This window comes from Petromyzon marinus (genome assembly GCF_048934315.1).
Source record: "Petromyzon marinus isolate PM22_M1 ecotype Great Lakes invasive population chromosome 68 unlocalized genomic scaffold, UKy_Petmar_22M1.pri1.0 chr68_unloc.2, whole genome shotgun sequence".
Taxonomy (NCBI): Eukaryota; Metazoa; Chordata; class Hyperoartia; order Petromyzontiformes; family Petromyzontidae; genus Petromyzon; species Petromyzon marinus.
The window spans coordinates 116,600-140,000 of record NW_027422598.1 but is presented as its reverse complement, the minus strand read 5'-3'; the positions used below and the strand labels follow the sequence as shown (position 1 = coordinate 140,000).

The window sequence follows — 23,401 nt, the reverse complement described above, 5'->3', positions numbered from 1 at the left end:
TCCTGTACCACATCACTCCATCTCTTCTGTAGCCCGTGCCGCGACCGCTTAGCCCCCTCGATCCGGCCGAACAAAAGCTGTTTCGGCATGCGGTGGCTGGGCATGCGGGCTACATGACCCAGCCATCGCAGCCTTGCCTGCCGGAGGAGCTCACCGATGGGACCTTGCCCAGATCTTTCAAGGATTTGTGAGCTCCTCACACAATCCAGTCTGGTTAAACCCAGGATGGATGGTAGGCAGGCCAGCCTAAATGTTTCTAACCGGCGAAGATATTCCATTAGGGGGTCCGCGTTTCGCAAGCGTAGAGAAGGGAGGGAATGACCGTGGCAGAGAAGACCTGAAGCTTAGTGCGGAGCGACAGACCAGGTAGCTTCCACACAGCGTTACGCAACCGATGAAAAGATATTGCCGCTCGACTGATTCGGGGTGAGACCTCTGCTGTAAACTGGAACCGGTCATAAGCACACTGCCCAGGTTTGGGAACTCTCCACTCTCTCCACAACTGCCCCATCACCGATTGGGAGTTGTGGGGGTGGAGTGTCCGATGGTACAAAATACCCAGGCAGGTGACACACACACACACACACCTGTACACACACACACACACTGACACACACACTGACACACACACACAGACACCTGTACACACACACACACTGACACACACACTGACACACACACACAGACACCTGTACACACACACTCCTGTACACACACACACACTGACACACACACACCTGTACACACACACACATATCTATTGACAGAATGCACTATCAAATCGAATCGTATCGAATCGAAGCTCCATCATCTCCCAGATCCGAATCTGCGACTCCTCCTCCAACATGACGCTGACCAAAGTACAAACGGGGCAATGAATAGTTCCCTGTGAGATCGAAGAATCTGGGAGGGGTAGGAGTTGCACGTGTGACATAAACAAACCGCCCAGCCATAAAACTCGAACTTAGAGTCACTAAAACTGCATTATAACTCGATCAGAGACCCATAGATACACACAGAGATACACAGAGACACACAGAGATACACAGAGACACACAGAGACACACAGAGACACAGAGATACCCAGAGTCACACAGAGATACACAGAGACACACAAAGATACACAACGATAGGCAGAGACACAAATATACACAAAAGCCACACAGCGATACACAGAGACACACAGAGACACAGAGATACACACAGAGATACAGTGAGACACAGAGATACACAGAGACCCATAGAGACACACAGAGATGCACAGAGAGACACACAGAGATACAGTGAGACACACAGCGATACAGAGAGACACAGAGATACACACAGAGACACAGAGATACACAGAGACACACAGAGATACACAGAGACCCATAGAGATACACAGAGACCCATAGAGACACACAGAGATACACAGAGACCCATAGAGATACACAGAGACCCATAGAGACACACAGAGACCCATAGAGATACACAGAGACCCATAGAGACACATAGAGAGACTCATAGAGACACATAGAGACACACAGAGACCCACAGAGACACAAAGGCACATCGAGACACACAGACACCCATAGAGACAGACAGAGACCTATAGAGATACTCAGAGGCACATCGAGACCCATAGAGACCCATAGAGATACACAGACACCCATAGAGACGCACAGACGCCCATAGAGACACACAGAGACACACATAGACACACGGACACCCACATAGACACACTGAGACCCATAGAGACACACAGAGACACACAGACGCCCATAGAGACACAAAGAGACCCACAGAGACACACAGAGGCCCATAGAGACACTCAGAGACCCACAGAGACACACAGACACCCATAGATACACACAGAGACCCATAGAGACACACAGACACCCATAGAGACACAAGTGATCCACAGAGACACACAGAGACCCATAGAGACACACAGAGACCCACATAGACACACATACACCCATAGAGACACAGAGAGACCCATAGAGATACATAGAGACACATAGAGACACAGAGACCCATAGAGATACACAGAGACCCATAGAGATACACTGATACCCATATAGACACTCAGAGACCCATAGAGAACACAGAGACCCATAGAGATACACAGCTACCCATAGAGACACACAGAGACCCATAGAGATACACAGAGACCCATAGAGACACACAGACACCCACAGAGACACACAGAGACCCATAGAGACACACGGAGACCCACATAGACACACAGACACTCAAAGAGACACACAGAGACCCACAGAGACACACAGAGACACAGAGAGACACACAGACACCCACAGACACCCACAGAGACACACAGAGACCCACAGACACCCACAGAGACACACAGAGACACAGAGACACACAGAGACCCACAAGACACACAGACACCCATAGAGACACACAGACACCCACAGAGACACACAGAGACCCACAGAAACTCACAGAGACACACAGAGACACACAGACACCCACAGAGACACACAGACACCCACAGAGACACACAGAGACCCACAGACACTCACAGAGACACACACACACCCACAGAGACACACAGAGACACACACACACCCACAGAGACACACAGAGACACACAGACACCCACGGAGACACAGTAGCGAATTGTCAGAAGCCCGTGCTGATGAGGGCAGCTCAGCCAGGTCCCTCTCTGTTTACTCATTATCAGTGCCACGCCTGTGTACAGACCAATTCAGGGTCACGGGATCGAAGCCACGACCTCCTGCACACCAAGGCGAGGTAGTTAACATCTCTCAGGGTCACAAGATCGAACCCACGACCTCCTGCACACCAGGCGAGGTAGTCAACATCTCACAGGGTCTGGGATCGAACCCACGAACCTCCTGTACACCAGGCGAGGTAGTCAACATCTCGCAGGGTCACGGGATCGAAGCCACGACCTCCTGTACACCAGGCGAGGTAGTCACATATCTCAGGGTCTGGGATCGAACCCACGACCTCCTGTACACCAGGCGAGGTAGTCAACATCTCACAGGGTCTGGGATTGAACCCACGACCTCCTGTACACCAAGCGAGGTAGTCAACATCTCACAGGGTCTGGGATCGAACCCACGATCTCCTGTACACCAGGCGAGGTAGTTAACATCTCACAGGGTCTGGCATCGAACCCACGACCTCCTGTACACCAGGCGAGGTAGTCAACATCTCTTCAGGGTCACGGGATCGAACCCACGACCTCCTGTACACCAGGCGAGGAAGTTAACATCTCGCAGGGTCTGGGATCGACCCCACGACCTCCTGCACACCAGGCGAGGTAGTCAACATCTCACAGGGTCACGGGATCGAACCCACGAACCTCCTGTACACCAGGCGAGGTAGTCGACATCTCACAGGGTCACAGGATCGAACCCACGACCTCCTGTACACCAGGCGAGGTAGTCAACATCTCTCAGGGTCTGGGATCTAACCCACGACCTCTTGTAGACCAGGCGAGGTAGTTTAACATCTCACAGGGTCTGGGATCGAACCCACGAACCTCCTGTACACCAGGCGAGGTAGTTAACATCTCTCAGTGTCTGGGGATCGAACCAACGACCTCCTGTACACCAGGCGAGGTAGGCAACATCTCACAGGGTCACGGGATCGAACCCACGACCTCCTGTACACCAGGCGAGGTAGTTAACATCTCGCAGGGTCACAGGATCGAACCCACGACCTCCTGCACACCAGGCGAGGTAGTCAACATCTCACAGGGTCTGGGATCGAACCCACGACCTCCTGTACACCAGGCGAGGTAGTCAACATCTCACAGGGTCTGGGATCGAACCCACGACCTCCTGTACACCAGGCGAGGTAGTCAACATCACACCAGGGTCACGGGATGGAACCCACGACCTCCTGTACACCAGGCGAGGTAGTCAACATCTCGTGGTGTCACGGGATCGAACCCACGACCTCCTGTACACCAGACGAGGTAGTCAACATCTCACAGGGTCACAGGATCGAACCCACGACCTCCTGTACACCAGGCGAGGTAGTCAACATCTCACAGGGTCACAGGATCGAACCCACGACCTCCTGTACACCAGGGCGAGGTAGTCAACATCGCGTGGTGTCACGGGATCGAACCCAGGACCTCCTGTACACCAGGCGAGGTAGTCAACATCTCTCAGGGTCTGGGATCGAACCCACGACCTCTGTACACCGGGCGAGGTAGTTAACATCTCTCAGGGTCACGGGATGGAACCCACGACCTCCTGTACACCAGGCGAGGTAGTCAACATCTCCTTGTCGACCCAGAGAGATGTAAGCGACTCAACGCGGCATTTTTGGGGATGCATTCTTGCTCGGCTTCTCTACCTCCCGACTCAGTGATGACACCTGCACGTAGCCTGGGGCGGAGAGGTCTTGGCATGCCATGGTGGAGAGATCTGGGTACACTGAGTTACTCCTGAGTGGGTGAGGGAGTGAGGGCGTGGGTGAGTGGGTGAGGGAGTGGGTGAGTGAGTGAGTGGGTGAGGGAGTGGGTGGGTGAGTGGGTGAGTGAGTGGGTGAGGGAGTGAGGGGGTGGGTGAGAGAGTGGGTGAGTGGGTGAGGGAGTGAGGTGGGTGGGTGAGTGGGTGGGTGGGTGAGTGAGTGGGTGGGTGGGTGAGTGGGTGAGTGGGTGAGGGAGTGAGTGAGTGGGTGAGTGAGTGGGTGGGGTGGGTGAGTGGGTGAGTGGGTGAGGGAGTGAGGGGGTGGGTGAGTGGGTGGGTGAGTGGGTGAGTGGGTGAGGGAGTGAGTGGTGGGTGAGTGAGTGAGTGGGTGAGTGGGTGAGGGAGTGAGGGGGTGGGTGAGTGGTGAGTGAGTGAGGGGGTGGGTGAGTGGTGGGTGAGTGGGTGAGGGAATGAGGGGGTGGGTGAGTGAGTGGGTGAGTGGGTGGGTGAGTGAGTGGGTGGGTGGGTGGGTGAGGGAGTGAGGGGGTGGGTGAGTGGTGGGTGGGTGAGTGGGTGAGTGGGTGAGGGAGTGAGTGAGTGAGTGGGTGGGTGGGTGAGTGGGTGAGTGAGTGAGTGGGTGGGTGGGTGAGTGGGTGAGGGAGTGAGGGGGTGGATAAGTGGGTGGGTGGGTGAGTGGGTGAGGGAGTGAGTGGGTGAGTGAGGCGGTGAGTGAGTGAGTGGGTGGGGGGAGTGAGTGAGTGAGTGGGTGAGTGAGTGAGTGGATGAGTGAGTGGGTGGGTGAGTGGGTGAGTGAGTGAGTGGGTGGGTGAGTGGGTGGGTGAGTGAGTGAGTGGGTGAGTGAGTGGGTGGGTGGGTGAGTCGGTGAGTGAGTGAGGGGGTGGGTGAAGTGAGTGGGTGGGTGAGTGGGTGAGGGAGTGAGGGGGTGGGTGGAGTGGGTGGTGGTGAGTGGGTGGGTGAGGGATGAGGGGTGGGTGCGTGGTGGGTGGGTGAGTGGTGGGTTGGTGAGTGAGTGGGTGAGTGAGTGAGTGGGTGAGTGAGTGAGTGGGTGAGTGAGTGGGTGGGTGGGTGGGTGAGTCGGTGAGTGAGTGAGTGGGTGAGTGAGTGAGTGGGTGAGTGAGTGAGTGGGTGAGTGAGTGGGTGGGTGGGTGAGTGGGTGAGTGAGTGAGTGGGTGGGTGAGTGGGTGGGTGAGTGGGCGAGGGAGTGAGGGGCTGGGTGAGTGGGTGGGTGAGTGGGTGAGGGAGTGAGGGGGTGGGGTGAGTGGGTGGGTGGGTGAGTGAGTGGGTGAGGGAGTGAGTGGGTGAGGGAGTGAGTGAGTGAGTGGGTGAGTGAGTGAGTGGGTGAGAGGTCGGTGAGTGAGTGAGTGGGTGGGTGAGTGAGTGAGTGGGTGAGTGAGTGAGTGGGTGAGTGAGTGGGTGGGTGGGTGGGTGAGTGGGTGAGTGAGTGAGTGGGTGGGTGAGTGGGTGGGTGAGTGGGGTGAGTGGGTGAGTGAGTGGGTGGGTGAGTGGGTGAGTGAGTGAGTGAGTGGGTGAGTGAGTGGGTGGGTGAGTGAGTGGATGGGTGAGTGATTGATTGAGTGGGTGGGTGGGTAGGTGAGTGGGTGGGTGAGTGGGTGGGTGAGTGGGTGGGTGGGTGAGTGGGTGGGTGAGTGGGTGAGTGAGTGAGTGGGTGAGTGAGTGGGTGGGTGATGGGGTGGGTGAGTGGGTGAGTCGGTGAGTGAGTGGGTGGGTGAGTGGGTGAGTGAGTGGGTGAGGGGGTGAGTGAGTGGGTGGGTGAGTGAGTGGGTGGGTGGATGAGTGGTGGGTTGGGTGGGTGAGTGAGTGTGTGGGTGCCTGAGTGGGTGGGGTGAGGTGGGTGGATGAGTGAGTGAGGGGTGGGTGAGTGAGTGGGTGAGTGGGTGGGGGGTGAGTGAGTGGGTGGGTGAGTGAGTGGGTGATGTGAGTGGGTGAGGGAGGGTGAGTGAGTGAGTGAGTGAGTGGGTGAGTGAGTGGGTGGATGATGAGTGTTTAGTGGGTGGGTGGTGAGAGTGTGTGGGTTGGTGGGTGGGTGGATGGGTGGGTGGGTGAGTGAGTGAGTGGGTGAGAGGATGGATAGGTGAGTGTGTGGGTGGATGGGTGAGTGGTGAGTGACTGAGTGACTGACTGAGTTACTGACTGAGTGCCTGACTGAGTGAAATCTTTCTAATCCCAGTGCTCACCACATCACGTCTATTTGCGTTTTAAATTTCCACGAATTTCCTACTCAGCCGTGAAAATGTAATTATCTCACTGTTGAATGTCCACTTGGCCGTGACGATGTGATCACTCACTGATCAGCGAGTCTTACCTGCTACACTACATTTATTAAGGGGGGGGGGTCTCTATGGGTGTCTGTGTGTCTCTATGGGTCTCTGTGTATCTCTATGGGTCACTATGTGTGTCTATGAGTCTCTGTGTATCTCTATGGAGTCTCTGTGTGTCTCTATGGGTCTCTGGGTATCTCTATGGGTCTCTATGTATCTCTATGTGTCTCTATGTATCTCTATGGGTCTCTATGTATCTCTATGTATCTCTATGGGTCCTCTATGCATCTCTATGGGTGTCTATGTATCTCTATGTATCTCTATGGGTCTCTGTGTATCTCTATGGGTCTCCTGTGTATCTCTATGGGTCTCTATGTATCTCTATGTATCTCTATGGGTCTCTGTGTATCTCTATGGGTCTCTGTGTATCTCTATGGATCTCTGTGTACCTCTTTGGGTCTCTATGTATCTCTCTGGGTCTCTGTGTATCTCTATGGATCTCTGTGTATCTCTATGGGTCTCTATGTATTTCTATGTATCTCTATATATCTCTATGTATCTCTATGGATCTCTGTGTATCTCTATGGGTCTCTATGTATCTCTATGTATCTGTGTATCTCTATGGGTCTCTATGTATCTCTATAGGTCTCTGTGTGTCTCTATGGGTCTCTGCGTGTCTCTATGGGTCTCTGTGTGTCTCTATGGGTACTCTGTGTGTCTCTATGGGTCTCTTTGTGTATCTCTATGGGTCTCTATGTATCTCTATGGGTCTCTATGCATCTCTATGGGTGTCTATGTATCTCTTTGTATCTCTATGGGTCTCTGTGTATTTCTATGGGTCTCTGTGTATCTCTATGGGTCTCTATGTATCTCTATGTAGCTCTATGGGTCTCTGTGTATCTCTATGGGTCTCTGTGTATCTCTATGGATCTCTGTGTACCTCTATGGGTCTCTATGTATCTCTCTGGGTCTCTGTGTATCTCTATGGATCTCTGTGTATCTCTATGGGTCTCTATGTATCTCTATGTATCTCTATACATCTCTATGTATCTCTATGGATCTCTGTGTATCTCTATGGGTCTCTATGTATCTCTATGTATCTGTGTATCTCTATGGGTCTCTATGTATCTCTATAGGTCTCTGTGTGTCTCTATGGGTCTCTGCGTGTCTCTATGGGTCTCTGTGTGTCTCTATGGGTCTCTGTGTGTCTCTATGGGTCTCTTTGTGTATCTCTATGGGTCTCTATGTATCTCTATGGGTCTCTGTGTATCTCTATGTATCTCTGTGTATCTCTATGGGCCTCTATGTATCTCTATGGGTCTCTGTGTATCTCTATGGGTCTCTGTGTATCTCTATGGGTCTCTATGTATCTCTATGGGTCTCTGTGTATCTCTATGGGTCTCTATGTATCTCTATGGGTCTCTGTGTATCTCTGTGTATCTCTATGGGTCTCTTTGTATCTCTATGGGTCTCTATGTATCTCTATGGGTCTCTGTGTATCTCTATGGGTCTCTATGTATCTCTATGGGTCTCTGTGTATCTCTGTGTATCTCTATGGGTCTCTATGTATCTCTATGGGTCTCTGTGTATCTCTGTGTATCTCTATGGGTCTCTATGTATCTCTATGGGTCTCTATGTGTATCTCTATGGGCCTCTATGTATCTCTATGGGTCTCTATGTGTATCTCTATGGGCCTCTATGTATCTCTATGGGTCTCTGTGTGTCTCTATGGGATCTCTATGTCGCTCTATGGGCTGGTGGTCGTGGTAGTAGTAGCGGTGCATGTCTCTTCCTCTATCCACCGCGACGCAGCGGCCATTTTTAAAAGGCCTCGGGGGGCGGGGGGCGGGGGCGAGTTAAAGTGATGCATGCTCACTTGGCGCGCACTTCTCACGTAACGCACACAGCGACTGTGTCCCTGTGTGTCTCTCTGTGTCTCTGTGTCTGTGTGTCTCTCTCTCTGTGTCTCTCTCTGTGTGTCTGTGTGTCTCTGTGTGTCTCTCTCTGTGTCTCTCTCTCTGTGTCTCTCTGTGTCTCTCTGTGTCTGTGTGTCTCTGTGTGTCTCTCTCTCTGTGTGTCTCTCTGTGTGTCTCTCTCTGTGTGTCTCTGTGTCTGTGTGTCTCTCTCTGTGTGTCTCTCTCTCTGTGTCTGTGTGTCTCTGTGTGTGTCTCTCTCTCTGTCTGTGTGTGTCTCTCTCTGTGTGTCTCTCTCTGTGTCTCTCTCTGTGTCTCTGTGTGTCTCTCTGTGTCTCTGTGTCTGTGTGTCTCTCTCTCTGTGTCTCTCTCTGTGTGTCTCTCTCTCTGTGTCTCTCTCTGTGTGTCTCTGTGTCTGTGTGTCTCTCTCTGTGTCTCTGTGTGTGTCTCTGTGTGTCTCTGTGTCTCTCTCTCTGTGTCTCTCTCTGTGTGTCTCTGTGTGTCTCTGTGTGTCTCTGTCTCTGTGTGTCTCTCTCTCTGTGTGTCTCTGTGTCTCTCTCTCTGTGTCTCTGTGTGTGTCTCTCTGTGTCTGTGTCTCTCTCTGTGTCTCTGTATCTCTGTGTGTCTCTCTCTCTCTCTGTGTCTCTCTCTCTGTGTGTCTCTGTGTGTCTCGGTGTGTGTCTCTGTGTGTGTGTCTGTGTGTGTGTCTCTGTGTGTCTCTGTGTGTGTCTCTGTGTGTGTCTCTCTCTCTCTCTCTGTGTCTCTCTCTGTGTGTGTCTCTGTGTGTGTCTCTGTGTGTCTCTGTGTGAGTCTCTCTCTGTGTGTGTCTCTCTCTCTGTGTCTCTCTGTGTGTCTCTGTGTGTGTCTCTGTGTGTGTCCCTGTGTGTGTCTCTGTGAGTGTATCTGTGTGTGTCTCTGTGTCTCTCTGTGTCTCTCTGTGTGTGTCTCTGTGTGTGTCCCTGTGTGTGTCTCTGTGAGTGTATCTGTGTGTGTCTCTGCGTGAGTCTCTGTGTGTCTCTCTCTGTCTCTCTCTCTCTTTGTGTGTGCCTCTCTCTGTGTGTTTCTGTGTGTCTCTCTCTGTGTCTCTGTGTGTGTCTCTGTGAGTGTATCTGTGTGTGTCTCTCTGTCTCTCTCTCTCTCTTTGTGTGTGCCTCTCTCTGTGTGTGTTTCTGTGTGTCTCTCTCTGTGTCTCTGTGTGTGTCTCTGTGTGTCTCTCTCTGTGTCTCTGTGTGTGTCTCTGTGTGTGTCTCTCTCTGTGTCTCTGTGTGTGTATCTGTGTGTCTCTCTCTGTGTCTCTGTGTGTGTCTCTGTGTGTCTCTCTCTGTGTCTCTGTGTGTGTCTCTGTGTGTGTCTCTCTCTGTGTCTCTGTGTCTCCCTGTGTTTCTGTCCGTGTGTGTGTGTCTGTCTGTCTGTCTCTGTCTCTCTCTAATCGACTGGAATCCTCAGTATTGAAGTAAGTTGTTGATGGTTGTGGTGATGGTTGTTGTGGTGATGGTGGTGGTGGTGATGATGATGGTTGTGGTGGTGATGATGGTGGTTGTGGTGATAGTGGTGATGATGGTGGTGGTGGTGATGGTGGTGATGATGATGATGGTGGTGATGATGGTTTTTGTTTTGGTGATGATGGTGATTGTGGTGATGGTGGTGGTGATGGTGGCGATGATGGTGGTGGTGGTGATGGTGGTGATGATGGTTTTCGTGATGGTTGTTGTGGTTGTGATGTTTGTTGTGGTGGCGATGATGTTGGTTGTGGTGCTGATGATGGTGGTTGTGGTGATAGTGGTGATGATGATGGTGGTGGTGATAGTGGTGATGATGGTGGTGATGGTAGTGATGATGATGGTGATGATGGTGGTGATGATGGTTGTAGTGGTGATGATGGTGATGATGATGATGGTGGTGATGATGGTTGTTGTAGTGGTGGTGATGGTGGTGGTGATGGTGGCGATGATGGTGGTGGTGATGAAGGTTTTTGTGATGGTTGTTGTGGTTGTGATGTTTCTTGTGGTGGTGATGATGATGATGGTGGTGATGACGGTTGTTGTGGTGATGGTGGTGGTGATGATGATGGTTGTGGTGGTGATGATGGTGGTTGTGGTGATGGTGGTAGTGGTGGTGATGATGGTGGTTGTGGTGATGGTGGTGATGACGATGGTTGTGGTGGTGATGATGGTGGTTGTGGTGATGGAGGTGATGATGGTGGTGGTGATGGTGGTGATGATGATGGTGGTGGTGATGATGGTGATGATGGTGGTGATGATGGTTTTTGTGATGGTTGTGATGTTTGTTGTGGTGGTGATGATGATGGTGGTGATGACGGTTATTGTGGTAATGATGTGGGGAGCGGTGGGTGTAGTGGTTAGCGCTACGCTGCGCTACGAACCTGGCGACCCGAGTTCGATTCCCGCTCACGGCCACCACCGCCACCACCACTCAGTGACAGCGATTATCTGAACCGGTACCTGGGCCTCCCCTAGGTCGACTCAGCCTCAAGTGAGTAGTAACCTGTAGCGGTGTAGTGCAGTGACCATCGCTGGGGCTGGGGGAGACAAAGGCGGCCGGGCGTGGTGGTGCTGGTGGCCACCCCCTCTGTGTAGCCACAGTTCCGGGAGCCTTCATAGACGCTGCTGCTGCTACTACTAACAGCACTTGCCCCTACAGCCCTGTTAGAGGCTACCTGGGGGAGATTTGTCTTTGTGCTACTAACAGCACTTGCCCCTACAGCCCTGCTAGAGGCTACTTGGGGGATCTTTGTCTTTGCTACTAACAGCACTTGCCCTACAGCCCTGCTAGAGGCTACCTGGGGGATCTTTGTCTTTGCTACTAACAGCACTTGCCCCTACAGCCCTGTTAGAGGCTACCTGGGGTATCTTGGTCTTTGCCGTGGTGGTGTTGATAGGTGTCGATTTAATATGAATCGATTCCCACGTTGAGGTCAATGGGAAATCGTTATGAGTTATGAGTTTTGTGGAGTAATTCGATTGCAGATTTTCGATTCTTGCTTTGACGTCCTATCGGTTGGATCGATTCCCGCAGAATCTTTTCCGGATTTGATTTCTACTTGCAATCGATTCTTTTGGGTTGGTGGGTGAGTGAGTGGGTGGGTGAGTGTGTGGGTGGGTGAGTGAGTGGGTGGGTGAGTGGGTGGGTGAGTGAGTGGGTGGGTGAGTGAGTGGGTGGGTGAGTGAGTGGGTGGGTGAGTGGGTGGGTGAGTGAGTGGGTGGGTAGATGTGTGGGTGGGTGAGTGTGTGGGTGGGTAGATGTGTGGGTGGGTAGATGTGTGGTTGAGTGAGTCTGTGACTGGGTGGGTGGGTGGTGCTGAGTGTGCCGTTCCGGCCTTCATAGGTGCTCGCTAACAGCACTTGCCCCTACAGCCCTGTTAGAGGCTACCTGGGGGATCTTTGTCTTTGCTACTAACAGCCCTTGACCCTACAGCCCTGCTAGAGGCTACCTGGGGGATCTTTGTCTTTCCTACTAACAGCACTTGACCCTACAGCCCTGTTAGAGGCTACCTGGGGGATCTTTGTCTTTGCTACTAACAGCACTTGCCCCTACAGCCCTGCTAGAGGCTACCTGGGGGATCTTTGTCTTTGTGCTACTAACAGCACTTGCCCCTACAGCCCTGTTAGAGGCTACCTGGGGGATCTTTGTCTTTGCTACTAACAGCACTTGCCCCTACAGCTCTGCTAGAGGCTACTTGGGGGATCTTTGTCTTTGCTACTAACAGGCCTTGACCCTACAGCCCTGCTAGAGGCTACCTGGGGGATCTTTGTCTTTGCTACTAACAGCACTTGCCCCTACAGCCCTGTTAGAGGCTACCTGGGGGATCTTTGTCTTTGCTACTAACAGCCCTTGACCCTACAGCCCTGCTAGAGGCTACCTGGGGGATCTTTGTATTTGCTACTAACAGCACTTGCCCCTACAGCCCTGCTAGAGGCTACCTGGGGGATCTTTGTCTTTGCTACTAACAGCACTTGCCCCTACAGCCTGCTAGAGGCTACCTGGGGGATCTTTGTCTTTGCTACACAAAGCACTTGCCCCTACAGCCCGGCTAGAGGCTACCTGGGGGATCTTTGTCTTTGCCGTGGTGGTGTTGATAGGTGTCGATTTAATATGAATCGATTCCCATGTTGAGGTCAATGGGAAATCGTTATGAGTTATGGGGAGTTATTCGATTGCAGATGTTCGATTCTTGCTTTGACGTCATATCGGTTGGATCGATTACCGCAGAATATTTTCCGGATTTGATTTCTACTTGCAATCGATTCTTTTGGGTTGGTGGGTGAGTGAGTGGGTGGGTGACTGAGTGAGTGGATGACTGAGTGAGTGTGGGTTGGTGAGTGAGTGGGTGGGTGAGTGGGTGAGTGAGTGGGTGGGTGAGTGAGTGAGTGAGAGACTGAGTGGGTGGGTGAGTGGGTGACTGAGTGGGTGAGTGAGAGACTGAGTGAGTGAGTGGGTGAGTCAGTGGGTGAGTGAGTGACTGAGTGGGTGAGTGAGTGAGTGGGTGGGTGACTGAGTGGGTGAGTGAGTGAGTGGGTGGGTGAGTGAGTGAGTGGGTGGGTGACTGAGTGGGTGAGTGAGTGAGTGAGAGACTGAGTGAGTGGGTGAGTGGGTGAGTGAGTGAGTCAGTGGGAGAGTGAGTGAGTGAGTGACTGAGTGGGTGAGTGAGAGAGTGGGTGACTGAGCGAGTGACTGAGTGAGTGGGTGGGTGAGCGGCTGAGTTGGCTGAGCGAATAGCTCGAAGTGAGCTCGCCTCCTCGGTAATACCCCCCCACCACCACCCCCCCCACCACCACCACCCCCCCCCACCACCACCACCCCCCCCCACCCCCCCCCACCACCACCACCCCCCCCACCACCACCCCACCACCACCCCCCCCCCACCACCACCCCCCCACCACCACCACCCCCCCACCCCCCCCACCACCACCACCACCACCCCACAACAGCTCCGATGCTTCCCCTGCACCACCACCACCACCACCCCCGCCGCCGCCACGGCCACGGCCACGCCCGGCCCGTCCTGGTGGCGGTCGCCGGCTTCTCGGCGCTGCTGGCGGCCGTGTCCCTGGCCCTGCTCCTCGTGCGCTGGGAGCGGTCGCGCTACGAGCAGGTGGACGGCTTCCTGGCCCGCGGGCTACCGGCCCCGCTGAGACGCCAGTGGCAGCGGGGCGGCCGGCGCCAGGGCCGCGGACGGCCCGCGGAGATCCACGACTTGTACCGCCGCTGGCTGGAGCGGCGGGCGGCCGGGCGGCGCGGGGGCGAGGCCGCGGAGGCGGCGGCGGAGGCGGCGGAGGCGGTGGTGGCCGCTTTCGGTTTTGGTAGATTTCACCCCGCCCGCCCGCCCGCTCGTTCATTCGTTCGTTCGTCATCTCACTCAGCCAGTCAGCCAGCCACCCACTCACCCACCCTCTCACCCACCCACCCACCCACCCTCTCACCCACCCACCCATTCATTCACGATCTCACTCATCCAGCCAGCCAGCCACCCATTCACCCACCCACCCACCCTCTCACCCACCCACTCTCTCACCCACCCACTCATTCATTCACGATCTCACTCATCCAGCCAGCCAGCCACCCAATTATTCACCCACTCACTCACCCACTCACCCATTCACCCTCTCACTCATTCAGCCAGCCAGCCAGCCAGCCACCCAATTATTCACCCACTCACTCACTCACCCACCCTCTCACCCACCCACCCATTCACCCACCCACCCCAATCCCAGCCACTCACCCTCTCACCCACCCACCCTCTCACCCACCCACCCTCTCACCCACCCACCCTCTCACCCACCCACCCTCTCACTCACCCACCCTCTCACCCACCCACCCTCTCACCCACCCACCCTCTCTCTCACCCACCCACCCTCTCACCCACCCACCCTCTCACCCACCCACCCTCTCACCCACCCACCCTCTCACCCACCCACCCTCTCACCCACCCACTCATTCATTCACGATCTCAATCATCCAGCCAGCCAGCCACCCAATTATTCACCCACTCACTCACCCACTCACCCATTCACCCTCTCACTCATTCAGCCAGCCAGCCAGCCAGCCACCCAATTATTCACCCACTCACTCACTCACCCACCCACCCATTCACCCACCCACCCCAATCCCACCCACCCACCCTCTCACCCACCCACCCTCTCACCCACCCACCCTCTCACCCACCCACCCTCTCACCCACCCACCCTCTCACCCACCCACCCTCTCTCTCACCCACCCTCTCACCCACCCACCCTCTCACCCACCCACCCTCTCACCCACCCACTCATTCATTCACGATCTCACTCATCCAGCCAGCCAGCCACCCTCTCACCCACCCACCCACCCTCTCACCCACCCACCCACCCTCTCACCCACCCACTCATTCATTCACGATCTCACTCATCCAGCCAGCCAGCCACCCAATTATTCACCCACTCACTCACCCACTCACCCATTCACCCTCTCACTCATTCAGCCAGCCAGCCAGCCAGCCACCCAATTATTCACCCACTCACTCACTCACCCACCCTCTCACCCACCCACCCATTCACCCACCCACCCCAATCCCAGCCACTCACCCTCTCACCCACCCACCCTCTCACCCACCCACCCTCTCACCCACCCACCCTCTCACCCACCCACCCTCTCACTCACCCACCCTCTCACCCACCCACCCTCTCACCCACCCACCCTCTCTCTCACCCACCCACCCTCTCACCCACCCACCCTCTCACCCACCCACCCTCTCACCCACCCACCCTCTCACCCACCCACCCTCTCACCCACCCACTCATTCATTCACGATCTCAATCATCCAGCCAGCCAGCCACCCAATTATTCACCCACTCACTCACCCACTCACCCATTCACCCTCTCACTCATTCAGCCAGCCAGCCAGCCAGCCACCCAATTATTCACCCACTCACTCACTCACCCACCCACCCATTCACCCACCCACCCCAATCCCACCCACCCACCCTCTCACCCACCCACCCTCTCACCCACCCACCCTCTCACCCACCCACCCTCTCACCCACCCACCCTCTCACCCACCCACCCTCTCTCTCACCCACCCTCTCACCCACCCACCCTCTCACCCACCCACCCTCTCACCCACCCACTCATTCATTCACGATCTCAATCATCCAGCCAGCCAGCCACCCAATTATTCACCCACTCACTCACCCACTCACCCATTCACCCTCTCACTCATTCAGCCAGCCAGCCAGCCACCCAATTATTCACCCACTCACTCACTCACCCACCCTCTCACCCACCCACCCATTCACCCACCCACCCCAATCCCAGCCACTCACCCTCTCACCCACCCACCCTCTCACCCACCCACCCTCTCACCCACCCACCCTCTCTCTCACCCACCCACCCTCTCACCCACCCACCCTCTCACCCACCCACCCTCTCACCCACCCACCCTCTCACCCACCCACCCTCTCACCCACCCACCCTCTCACCCACCCAAGTGGCTTCTCAGTAGCGGCCGCTATGAGCGGTCCAGACGGCCACAGGAACGGCGCGTCAGTAAAAAGTTTACCCACCCACTTCACCCCCTCCCCTCTCTCCCTCCCCCCCCTCCCTCCCTCCCCCCCCTCCCTCCCCCCCTCCCTCCCTCCCTCCCCCCCCTCCCTCCCTCCCCTCCCCCCCTCCCTCCCTCCCCTCCCTCCCTCCGTGTTCTCGCAGGCGACGGAGACGCCGGCCGCTTGCCGGCCGGCACTCGGATGGCCCGCGGAGTCGCCGGTGGGGAGGCCGAGGGGGCCGAGTGGGAGGGGGCCGAGGGGGCCGAGGGGGCCGAGGGGGCCGAGGGGGCCGAGGGGGCCGAGGGGGCCGAGGGGGCCGAGTGGGAGGGGGCCGAGTGGGAGGGGGCCGAGTGGGAGGGGGCCGAGTGGGAGGGGGCCGAGTGGGAGGGGGCCGAGTGGGAGGGGGCCGAGTGGGAGGGGGCTGATGGGAGAGCTTTGACGGCAGGGGGTCTGGAGGGTCTGGAGGGTCTGGAGGGTCTGGAGGGTCTGGAGGGGCGAGTGGGGGGCTTGCGGGCGGCAGACGGAGGTCTGCGTGGCGACGGTCGGGGGCAACAACAACAACAACAACATCATCAGCATCATCAACATCAGCATCATCATCATCAACATCATCAGCAGCAGCAACAACAACAACATCATCAGCATCATCATCGGCCAGACCGTGGTGTGGACAGCGGCAATGAGGGCCCCCCGCTAGCACCGCCGCGGCCGCGGCCGCTGCGGCCACGGCCGCCACTGCCCGGCGTGGGCCGCGTGGCCGACCGCTACCTCGTGGAGCCGCGAGCGGCCTGCCGGCCCCCCGGGTCCTCGGCCCCCACCTCCCCCTTCCTCCTCATCCTCGTGCTGTCCCGGCGCTCCGAGGCCGCGGCCCGCTCGGCCGTGCGGGAGACCTGGGGGCGATGGCCTCCGCCGGCGGCCCCGTCGCCCGACCCCCGCCACGGGCCCCTGGCCGTGACCGTCGTCTTCCTCCTGGGCTCGGCAAAGGCCGGCGAGGAGGAGGCCAAGGAGGAGGAGGAGGCCCTGAGGGCCGAGTCGCTCCTCCACGGCGACCTCCTGGTGGGCGCCTACGTGGACTCGTACGCCAACCTCACGCTGAAGACGGTGAGCGGCCTCCGCTGGGCGGCGAGGCGCTGCCCTGGGGCCTCCTACGTCATGAAGACCGACTCGGACGTCTTGGTCAACGTGCCGCTCCTGCTCGACGTTCTCCTCGCGCTCGCCCCCACGACGTGGGCCTGGCCGTGGGCCCGGGCCTGGGCCTGGCCGTGGGCCCGGCCGTGGGCCCGGCCGCCGGTCGGAGCCGCCCCCTTCCGCCGCCGCGTCTACGCGGGCCTCCCCATGCGGGGCGGCCTCCCGGCCCGCGGGCCGGCGGGCCGCTTCGCCGTGTCGGCCCGCGACTACCCGCCGGGCCGCTACCCCCCGTACTGCTCGGGCTCGGGCTACGTCCTCTCGAGGGACGCGGCCGCGGCCGTCGCCGCCGCGTCCCTCCGCGTGCCGGCCGTGCCGGCCGAGGACGTCTACGTGGGGCTGTGCGCCCGCGCCCTGGGCCTGCGGCCGCTCGAGCCGGCGTCCCTCCGGCTCTTCACCGCGGGGCTCCCGCCGGAGGAGTCCCAGGGCCAGGGCCAGGGCCAGGGCCTGGGCCAGGGCCAGGGCCAGGGCCAGGGCCAGGGCCAGGGCCAGGGCCAGGGCCAGGGCCAGGGCCAGGGCCAGGGCCAGGGCCAGGGCCAGGGCCAGGGCCAGGGCCAGGGCCAGGGCCCGGGCCTGGGCTGCGCCTACGCCCGCGTCCTCACCGCCCACGGCCTCCGGCCCACGCGGCTCAGGGCCGCGTGGGCCGCGGCCGAGGCGGCCCGGGCGGCGCCCGGCCGGCCGTGGCGCTGCGCCGCCGGCGACGCCGCCGCCGCCCTGCGGCTCTGCCCGCCGCTCGCCGGCAACGCGGCGCTGGCGGCCGCGGCCGCGGCGGCGGCGGCCGCGGCGGCCGCGGCGAGGCGCCTCCGGGGGCCGCGGCGGCGGTGGAGGCGGTGGAGGCGGTGGTGGAGGGGGAGGCGGTGGAGGCGGTGGAGGAGGGGGCGTTGGCGTTGCGGCGTTCTCGTCCGCTCGGCGTCCGGCTTCCGCCGTTGGTGCAAGCCGGGAGGTTGTCGGGAGAGGCCCGGCGTGGCGGCAGAGGCGGTGGAGGAGGTGACCGTCCGGGACACCCACAGAGACACACAGAGACACACAGAGACACACAGAGACACACAGAGACCCACAGAGACCCACAGAGACCCGTAGAGAACCACAGAGACCCACAGAGACCCTAGACACACAGAGACCCACAGAGACCCACAGAGACCCGTAGAGAATCACAGAGACACACAGAGACACCCACAGAGACCCACAGAGACACACAGAGACCCACAGAGACACACAGAGACACCCACAGAGACCCACAGAGACCCACAGAGACCCACAGAGACCCACAGAGACCCACAGAGACGCCGACAGACCCACAGAGACCCACAGGCCCACCCACAGAAACCCACAGAGACACCCATAGACGTATAGAGACCCACAGAGACCCACAGAGACCCACAGAGACCCACAGAGACGCCGACAGACCCACAGAGACCCACAGGCCCACCCACAGAAACCCACAGAGACACCCATAGACGTATAGAGACCCACAGAGACCCACAGAGACCCATAGAAACTCCGACAGAGACCCACAGAGAACCACAGAGACCCACAGAGACACCCGTAGACACACAGAGACCCACAGCGACACACAGCGACACCCACAGAGACCCACAGAGACCCACAGAGACCCACAGAGACCCACAGAGACACCCGTAGACCCTCAGAGACCCACAGAGACACACAGAGACACACAGAGACACCCATAGACCCACAGCGACACCCGTAGACCTACAGAGACCCACAGCGACACCCATAGACCCACAGAGACCCACAGAGACCCACAGCGACACCCCTAGACCCACAGACACCCACAGAGACCCACAGAGACACAGCGACACCCGTAGACCCATAGGCAGCTACGATACACGTTTACGTCATAATCTAGAAACTCAGGGACAGCAAAAACTGTAACGGGCCACAAGCCCAAAAAGGTGCCATTAGTTTTGCAACGATTCAAATGTATATATATAGATATATAGACGTGTAAGTTGGTACAGTAGGGGGCACAGGTGGTGCATCGGCCAGTCATCTCAGTCAGTCGACCCGCGGCACCTGGGTCTGCCCCGTGACCTCCTCCTCATGCACCTAGCCTGGCACAGCAGCAGCAGCAGTCAACCTACGGCACCTGGCTGGGTCTGCCCCGTGACCTCCTCCTCATGCACCTAGCCTGGCACAGCAGCAGCAGTCAACCCGTGGCACCTGGCTGGGTCTGCCCCGTGACCTCCTCCTCATGCACCTAGCCTGGCACAGCAGCAGCAGCAGTCAACCTACGGCACCTGGCTGGGTCTGCCCCGTGACCTCCTCCTCATGCACCTAGCCTGGCACAGCAGCAGCAGTCAACCTACGGCACCTGGCTGGGTCTGCCACGTGACCTCCTGCCGGCGGGCGTCCGACGCTTCCCGCGGCCTCGACGTGCACCTAGCCTGGCACAGGCGTCGTGGTGACGTCACCGGCTCTTCGTGGCGAACGGCGGCGGTTGTTGTTGTTGTTGTTGTGACGCCAGAGACGTTGACTTTAGAGACGGCTCTTGGAGGGGGTTGGCCCTGCTACCTCGCGCGTTCCCGCGGAGAGATTTCAACTCAACCTGAACGTGACTCGCCACGCTCCGCTCCGCTCGTACACACGCTCGCACGTACGCACGGCGTTTCGCAAGGGCAACCAGTTAGCTCCGCTAACCGCACACACACACACCACACACACACCACACACACACCACACACACACACCACACACACACACCACACACACCACACACACCACACACACACCACACACCACACACACACCACACACACCACACACACACCACACACACACCACACACCCCACACACACCACACACACCACACACACCACACACACCACACACACACCACACACACACCACACACACCACACACACCGCACACCACCACACACACCACACACACACCACACACACCACACACACCACACACACACCGCACACCACCGCACACACACACACAGCAGACGAACGTGGCTCTGACACGACTGACGGTGGCGATCCATGACAGAGGGTTTTCCTTTGGGTCGCGAAAGCCGACGTGTTGAACCGACAGCGGTGATCTGCTGGGTTGCTTAGCGTCAGTACAACGAATGCCTCCTCCGTTGATCTGTGAACCCTGACTTTAACATAGCCGCTTCCGTGAGTAGTTACATGCTGATTTGTCATGCTAGTCTCCCAGTTACATGCTAATTTATCACCTTAACATCATGCTAGTCTCCCAGTTACATGCTAATTTATCACTTTAACATCCTGCTAACCCAACACATTAACACGGCTACTTCAATGCTAAATCCTTCTGTTGATATGTAAACTCTGACTTTAACATATCTACTTCCGTGACCATTACATGCTAATTCCTCACGTTAACATCGTGCTAATCTCCCAGTTACATGCTAATTTATCACCTTAACATCATGCTAATCTCCCAGTTACATGCTAATTTATCACCTTAACATCCTGCTAATCTATCACATTAACACGGCTACTTCAATGCTAAATACCTCCTCCGTTGATCCGTGAACCCTGACTTTAACATAGCCGCTTCCGTGAGTAGTTACATGCTGATTTGTCATGCTAGTCTCCCAGTTACATGCTAATTCATCACCTTAACATCATGCGAATCTCCCAGTTACATGCTAATTTATCACCTTAACATCATGCTAATCTCCCAGTTACATGCTAATTCATCACCTTAACATCATGCTAATCTCCCAGTTACATGCTAATTCATCACCTTAACATCATGCTAGTCTCCCAGTTACATGCTAATTTATCACCTTAACATCATGCTAATCCCCCAGTTACATGCTAATTTATCACCTTAACATCACGCTAATCCAACACATTAACACAGCTACTTCAATGCTAAATGCCTCCTCCGTTGATCCGTGAACCCTGACTTTAACATAGCCGCTTCCGTGAGTAGTTACATGCTGATTTGTCATGCTAGTCTCCCAGTTACATGCTAATTTATCACCTTAACATCATGCTAGTCTCCCAGTTACATGCTAATTTATCACCTTAACATCATGCTAATCCCCCAGTTACATGCTAATTTATCACTTTAACATCCTGCTAACCCAACACATTAACACGGCTACTTCAATGCTAAATGCCTCCTCCGTTGATCCGTGAACCTTTAACATAGCCGCTTCCGTGAGTAGTTACATGCTGATTCGTCATGCTATTCTCCCAGTTAAATGCTAATTTATCACCTTAACATCATGCTAATCTCCCAGTTACATGCTAATTTATCACCTTAACATCATGCTAATCTCCCAGTTACATGCTAATTTATCACCTTAACATCCTGCTAATCTATCACATTAACATAGCTACTTCAATGCTAAATCCTTCTGTTGATATGTAAACTCTGACTTTAACATAGCTACTTCTGTGACCATTACATGCTAATTCCTCACGTTAACATCGTGCTAATCTCCCAGTTACATGCTAATTTATCACTTTAACACCTTGCTAATCTCTCACATTAATACGGCTACTTCAATGCTAAATCCTTCTGTTGATATGTAAACTCTGACTTTAACAATGCTACTTCCGTGACCATTACATGCTAATTCCTCACGTTAACATCATGCTAATCCCCCAGTTACATGCTAATTTATCACTTTAACATCCTGCTAATCCAACACATTAACACGGCTACTTCAATGCTAAATGCCTCCGTTGATATGTCAACTCTGACTTTAACATAGCCATTTCCGTGGCCAGTTACATGCTAATTTATCACGTTAACAACATGCTAATCTCCCAATTACATGCTAATTTCTGACTTTAACACCCTGCTAATCTAACACATTAACACGGCTACTTCAATGATAAATCCTTCTGTTGATATGTAAACTCTGACTTTAACATAGCTACTTCCGTGACCATTAAAAAGTGGTTTTGCTGTGGTTTTCACACCTGATGATGATTGCTGCTTGTGTTGCAGTCGAAAAGTCGTGAGAATTTTATTACGTAGGCTTTCGCGACCAATATTATTCATAATAAAGGTTTTTGGGTTAGATCGCGTTTATTTATAAATGTGTCGTAACCCTCCACCACCCGACACGGCCAATCAGCAAAGAAAAGTGTCACGTTGACAAAAGACAAATAATTCACTACTTCAGCCCACCGGTGTGTTGAAGAGTTAATCCACATTTACAGTTTGAGTACGACGTTTCGCTGGTAAATACTTCCAGCATCATCGGGCAATTCTGGCGAATTCTGGCGAATTGCCCGATGATGCTGGAAGTATTTACCAGCGAAACGTCGTACTCAAACTGTAAATGTGGATTAACTCTTCAACACACCGGTGGGCTGAAGTAGTGAATTATTTGTTTTTTGTCAACGTGACACTTTTCTTTGCTGATTGGCCGTGTCGGGTGGTGGAGGGTTACGACACATTTATAAATAAACGCGATCTAACCCAAAAACCTTTATTATGAAGAATTTTATTGTTTTATATTTTTATTATTTCATTGTTTCCCTTCTAAACGTGGTGGTGACTTTACCGAAAGAACCAAGAATAATAATTTTATTATTTTACAATAATGTTATTGTTTTACATTTTTATTATTTTATTGTTTCCCTTCAAACGTGGTGGTGACTTTACCGAAAGAACCAAGAATAATAATTTTATTGTTTTACAATAATTTTATTGTTTTATATTATTATTTTATTGTTTCCCTTCTAAACGTGGTGGTGACTTTACCGAAAGAACCAAGAATAATAATTTTATTGTTTTACAATAATTTTATTGTTTTATATTATTATTTTATTGTTTCCCTTCTAAACGTGGTGGTGACTTTACCGAAAGAACCAAGAATATGAATCCCTGCAGCCTCGAAAGCTTTAAATCAAAACAGGAGTTGTGTTAAGACGTTACAAACACCAACTAAGATTACGAGGCCTTTTTTTTGCAAGGAATCGCGTTACTACTGCGTTAAACACACACACATACGTGTGGTGAAGACGCAAACAAAGATGCCTCTGGTAATCACAACAACAACATCAACAACATCAACAGTTGTACTGTAGCTTGCATGGTGTTATCTTT

The 23,401-nt window shown here is 55.1% G+C and overlaps 1 protein-coding gene across 1 annotated transcript; it reads left to right on the top strand.

The window, feature by feature from the left end:
- The first annotated feature begins 9,824 nt into the window (after positions 1-9,824).
- LOC116956912 (uncharacterized) lies at positions 9,825-18,318 on the top strand. The gene is made up of 4 exons (XM_076058235.1): positions 9,825-10,060; positions 13,557-13,928; positions 16,306-18,148; positions 18,264-18,318. Exons 2-4 carry the CDS (start codon positions 13,562-13,564, stop codon positions 18,316-18,318), a joined length of 2,265 nt encoding a protein of 754 aa, XP_075914350.1. The 5' UTR covers positions 9,825-10,060; positions 13,557-13,561.
- Positions 18,319-23,401: the final 5,083 nt, after the last annotated feature.

What these genes read in the sequence shown, in the direction of transcription:
- LOC116956912 (XM_076058235.1), top strand. Translation starts at nt 13,562, where the DNA reads ATGCTTCCCCTGCACCACCACCACCACCACCCCCGCCGCCGCCACGGC. An exon ending in GGTGGCCGCTTTCGGTTTTG is followed by an intron (nt 13,929 to 16,305) that starts GTAGATTTCACC and finishes GTGTTCTCGCAG; the next exon opens with GCGACGGAGACGCCGGCCGC. An exon ending in CTCCGGGGGCCGCGGCGGCG is followed by an intron (nt 18,149 to 18,263) that starts GTGGAGGCGGTG and finishes CGTTGGTGCAAG; the next exon opens with CCGGGAGGTTGTCGGGAGAG.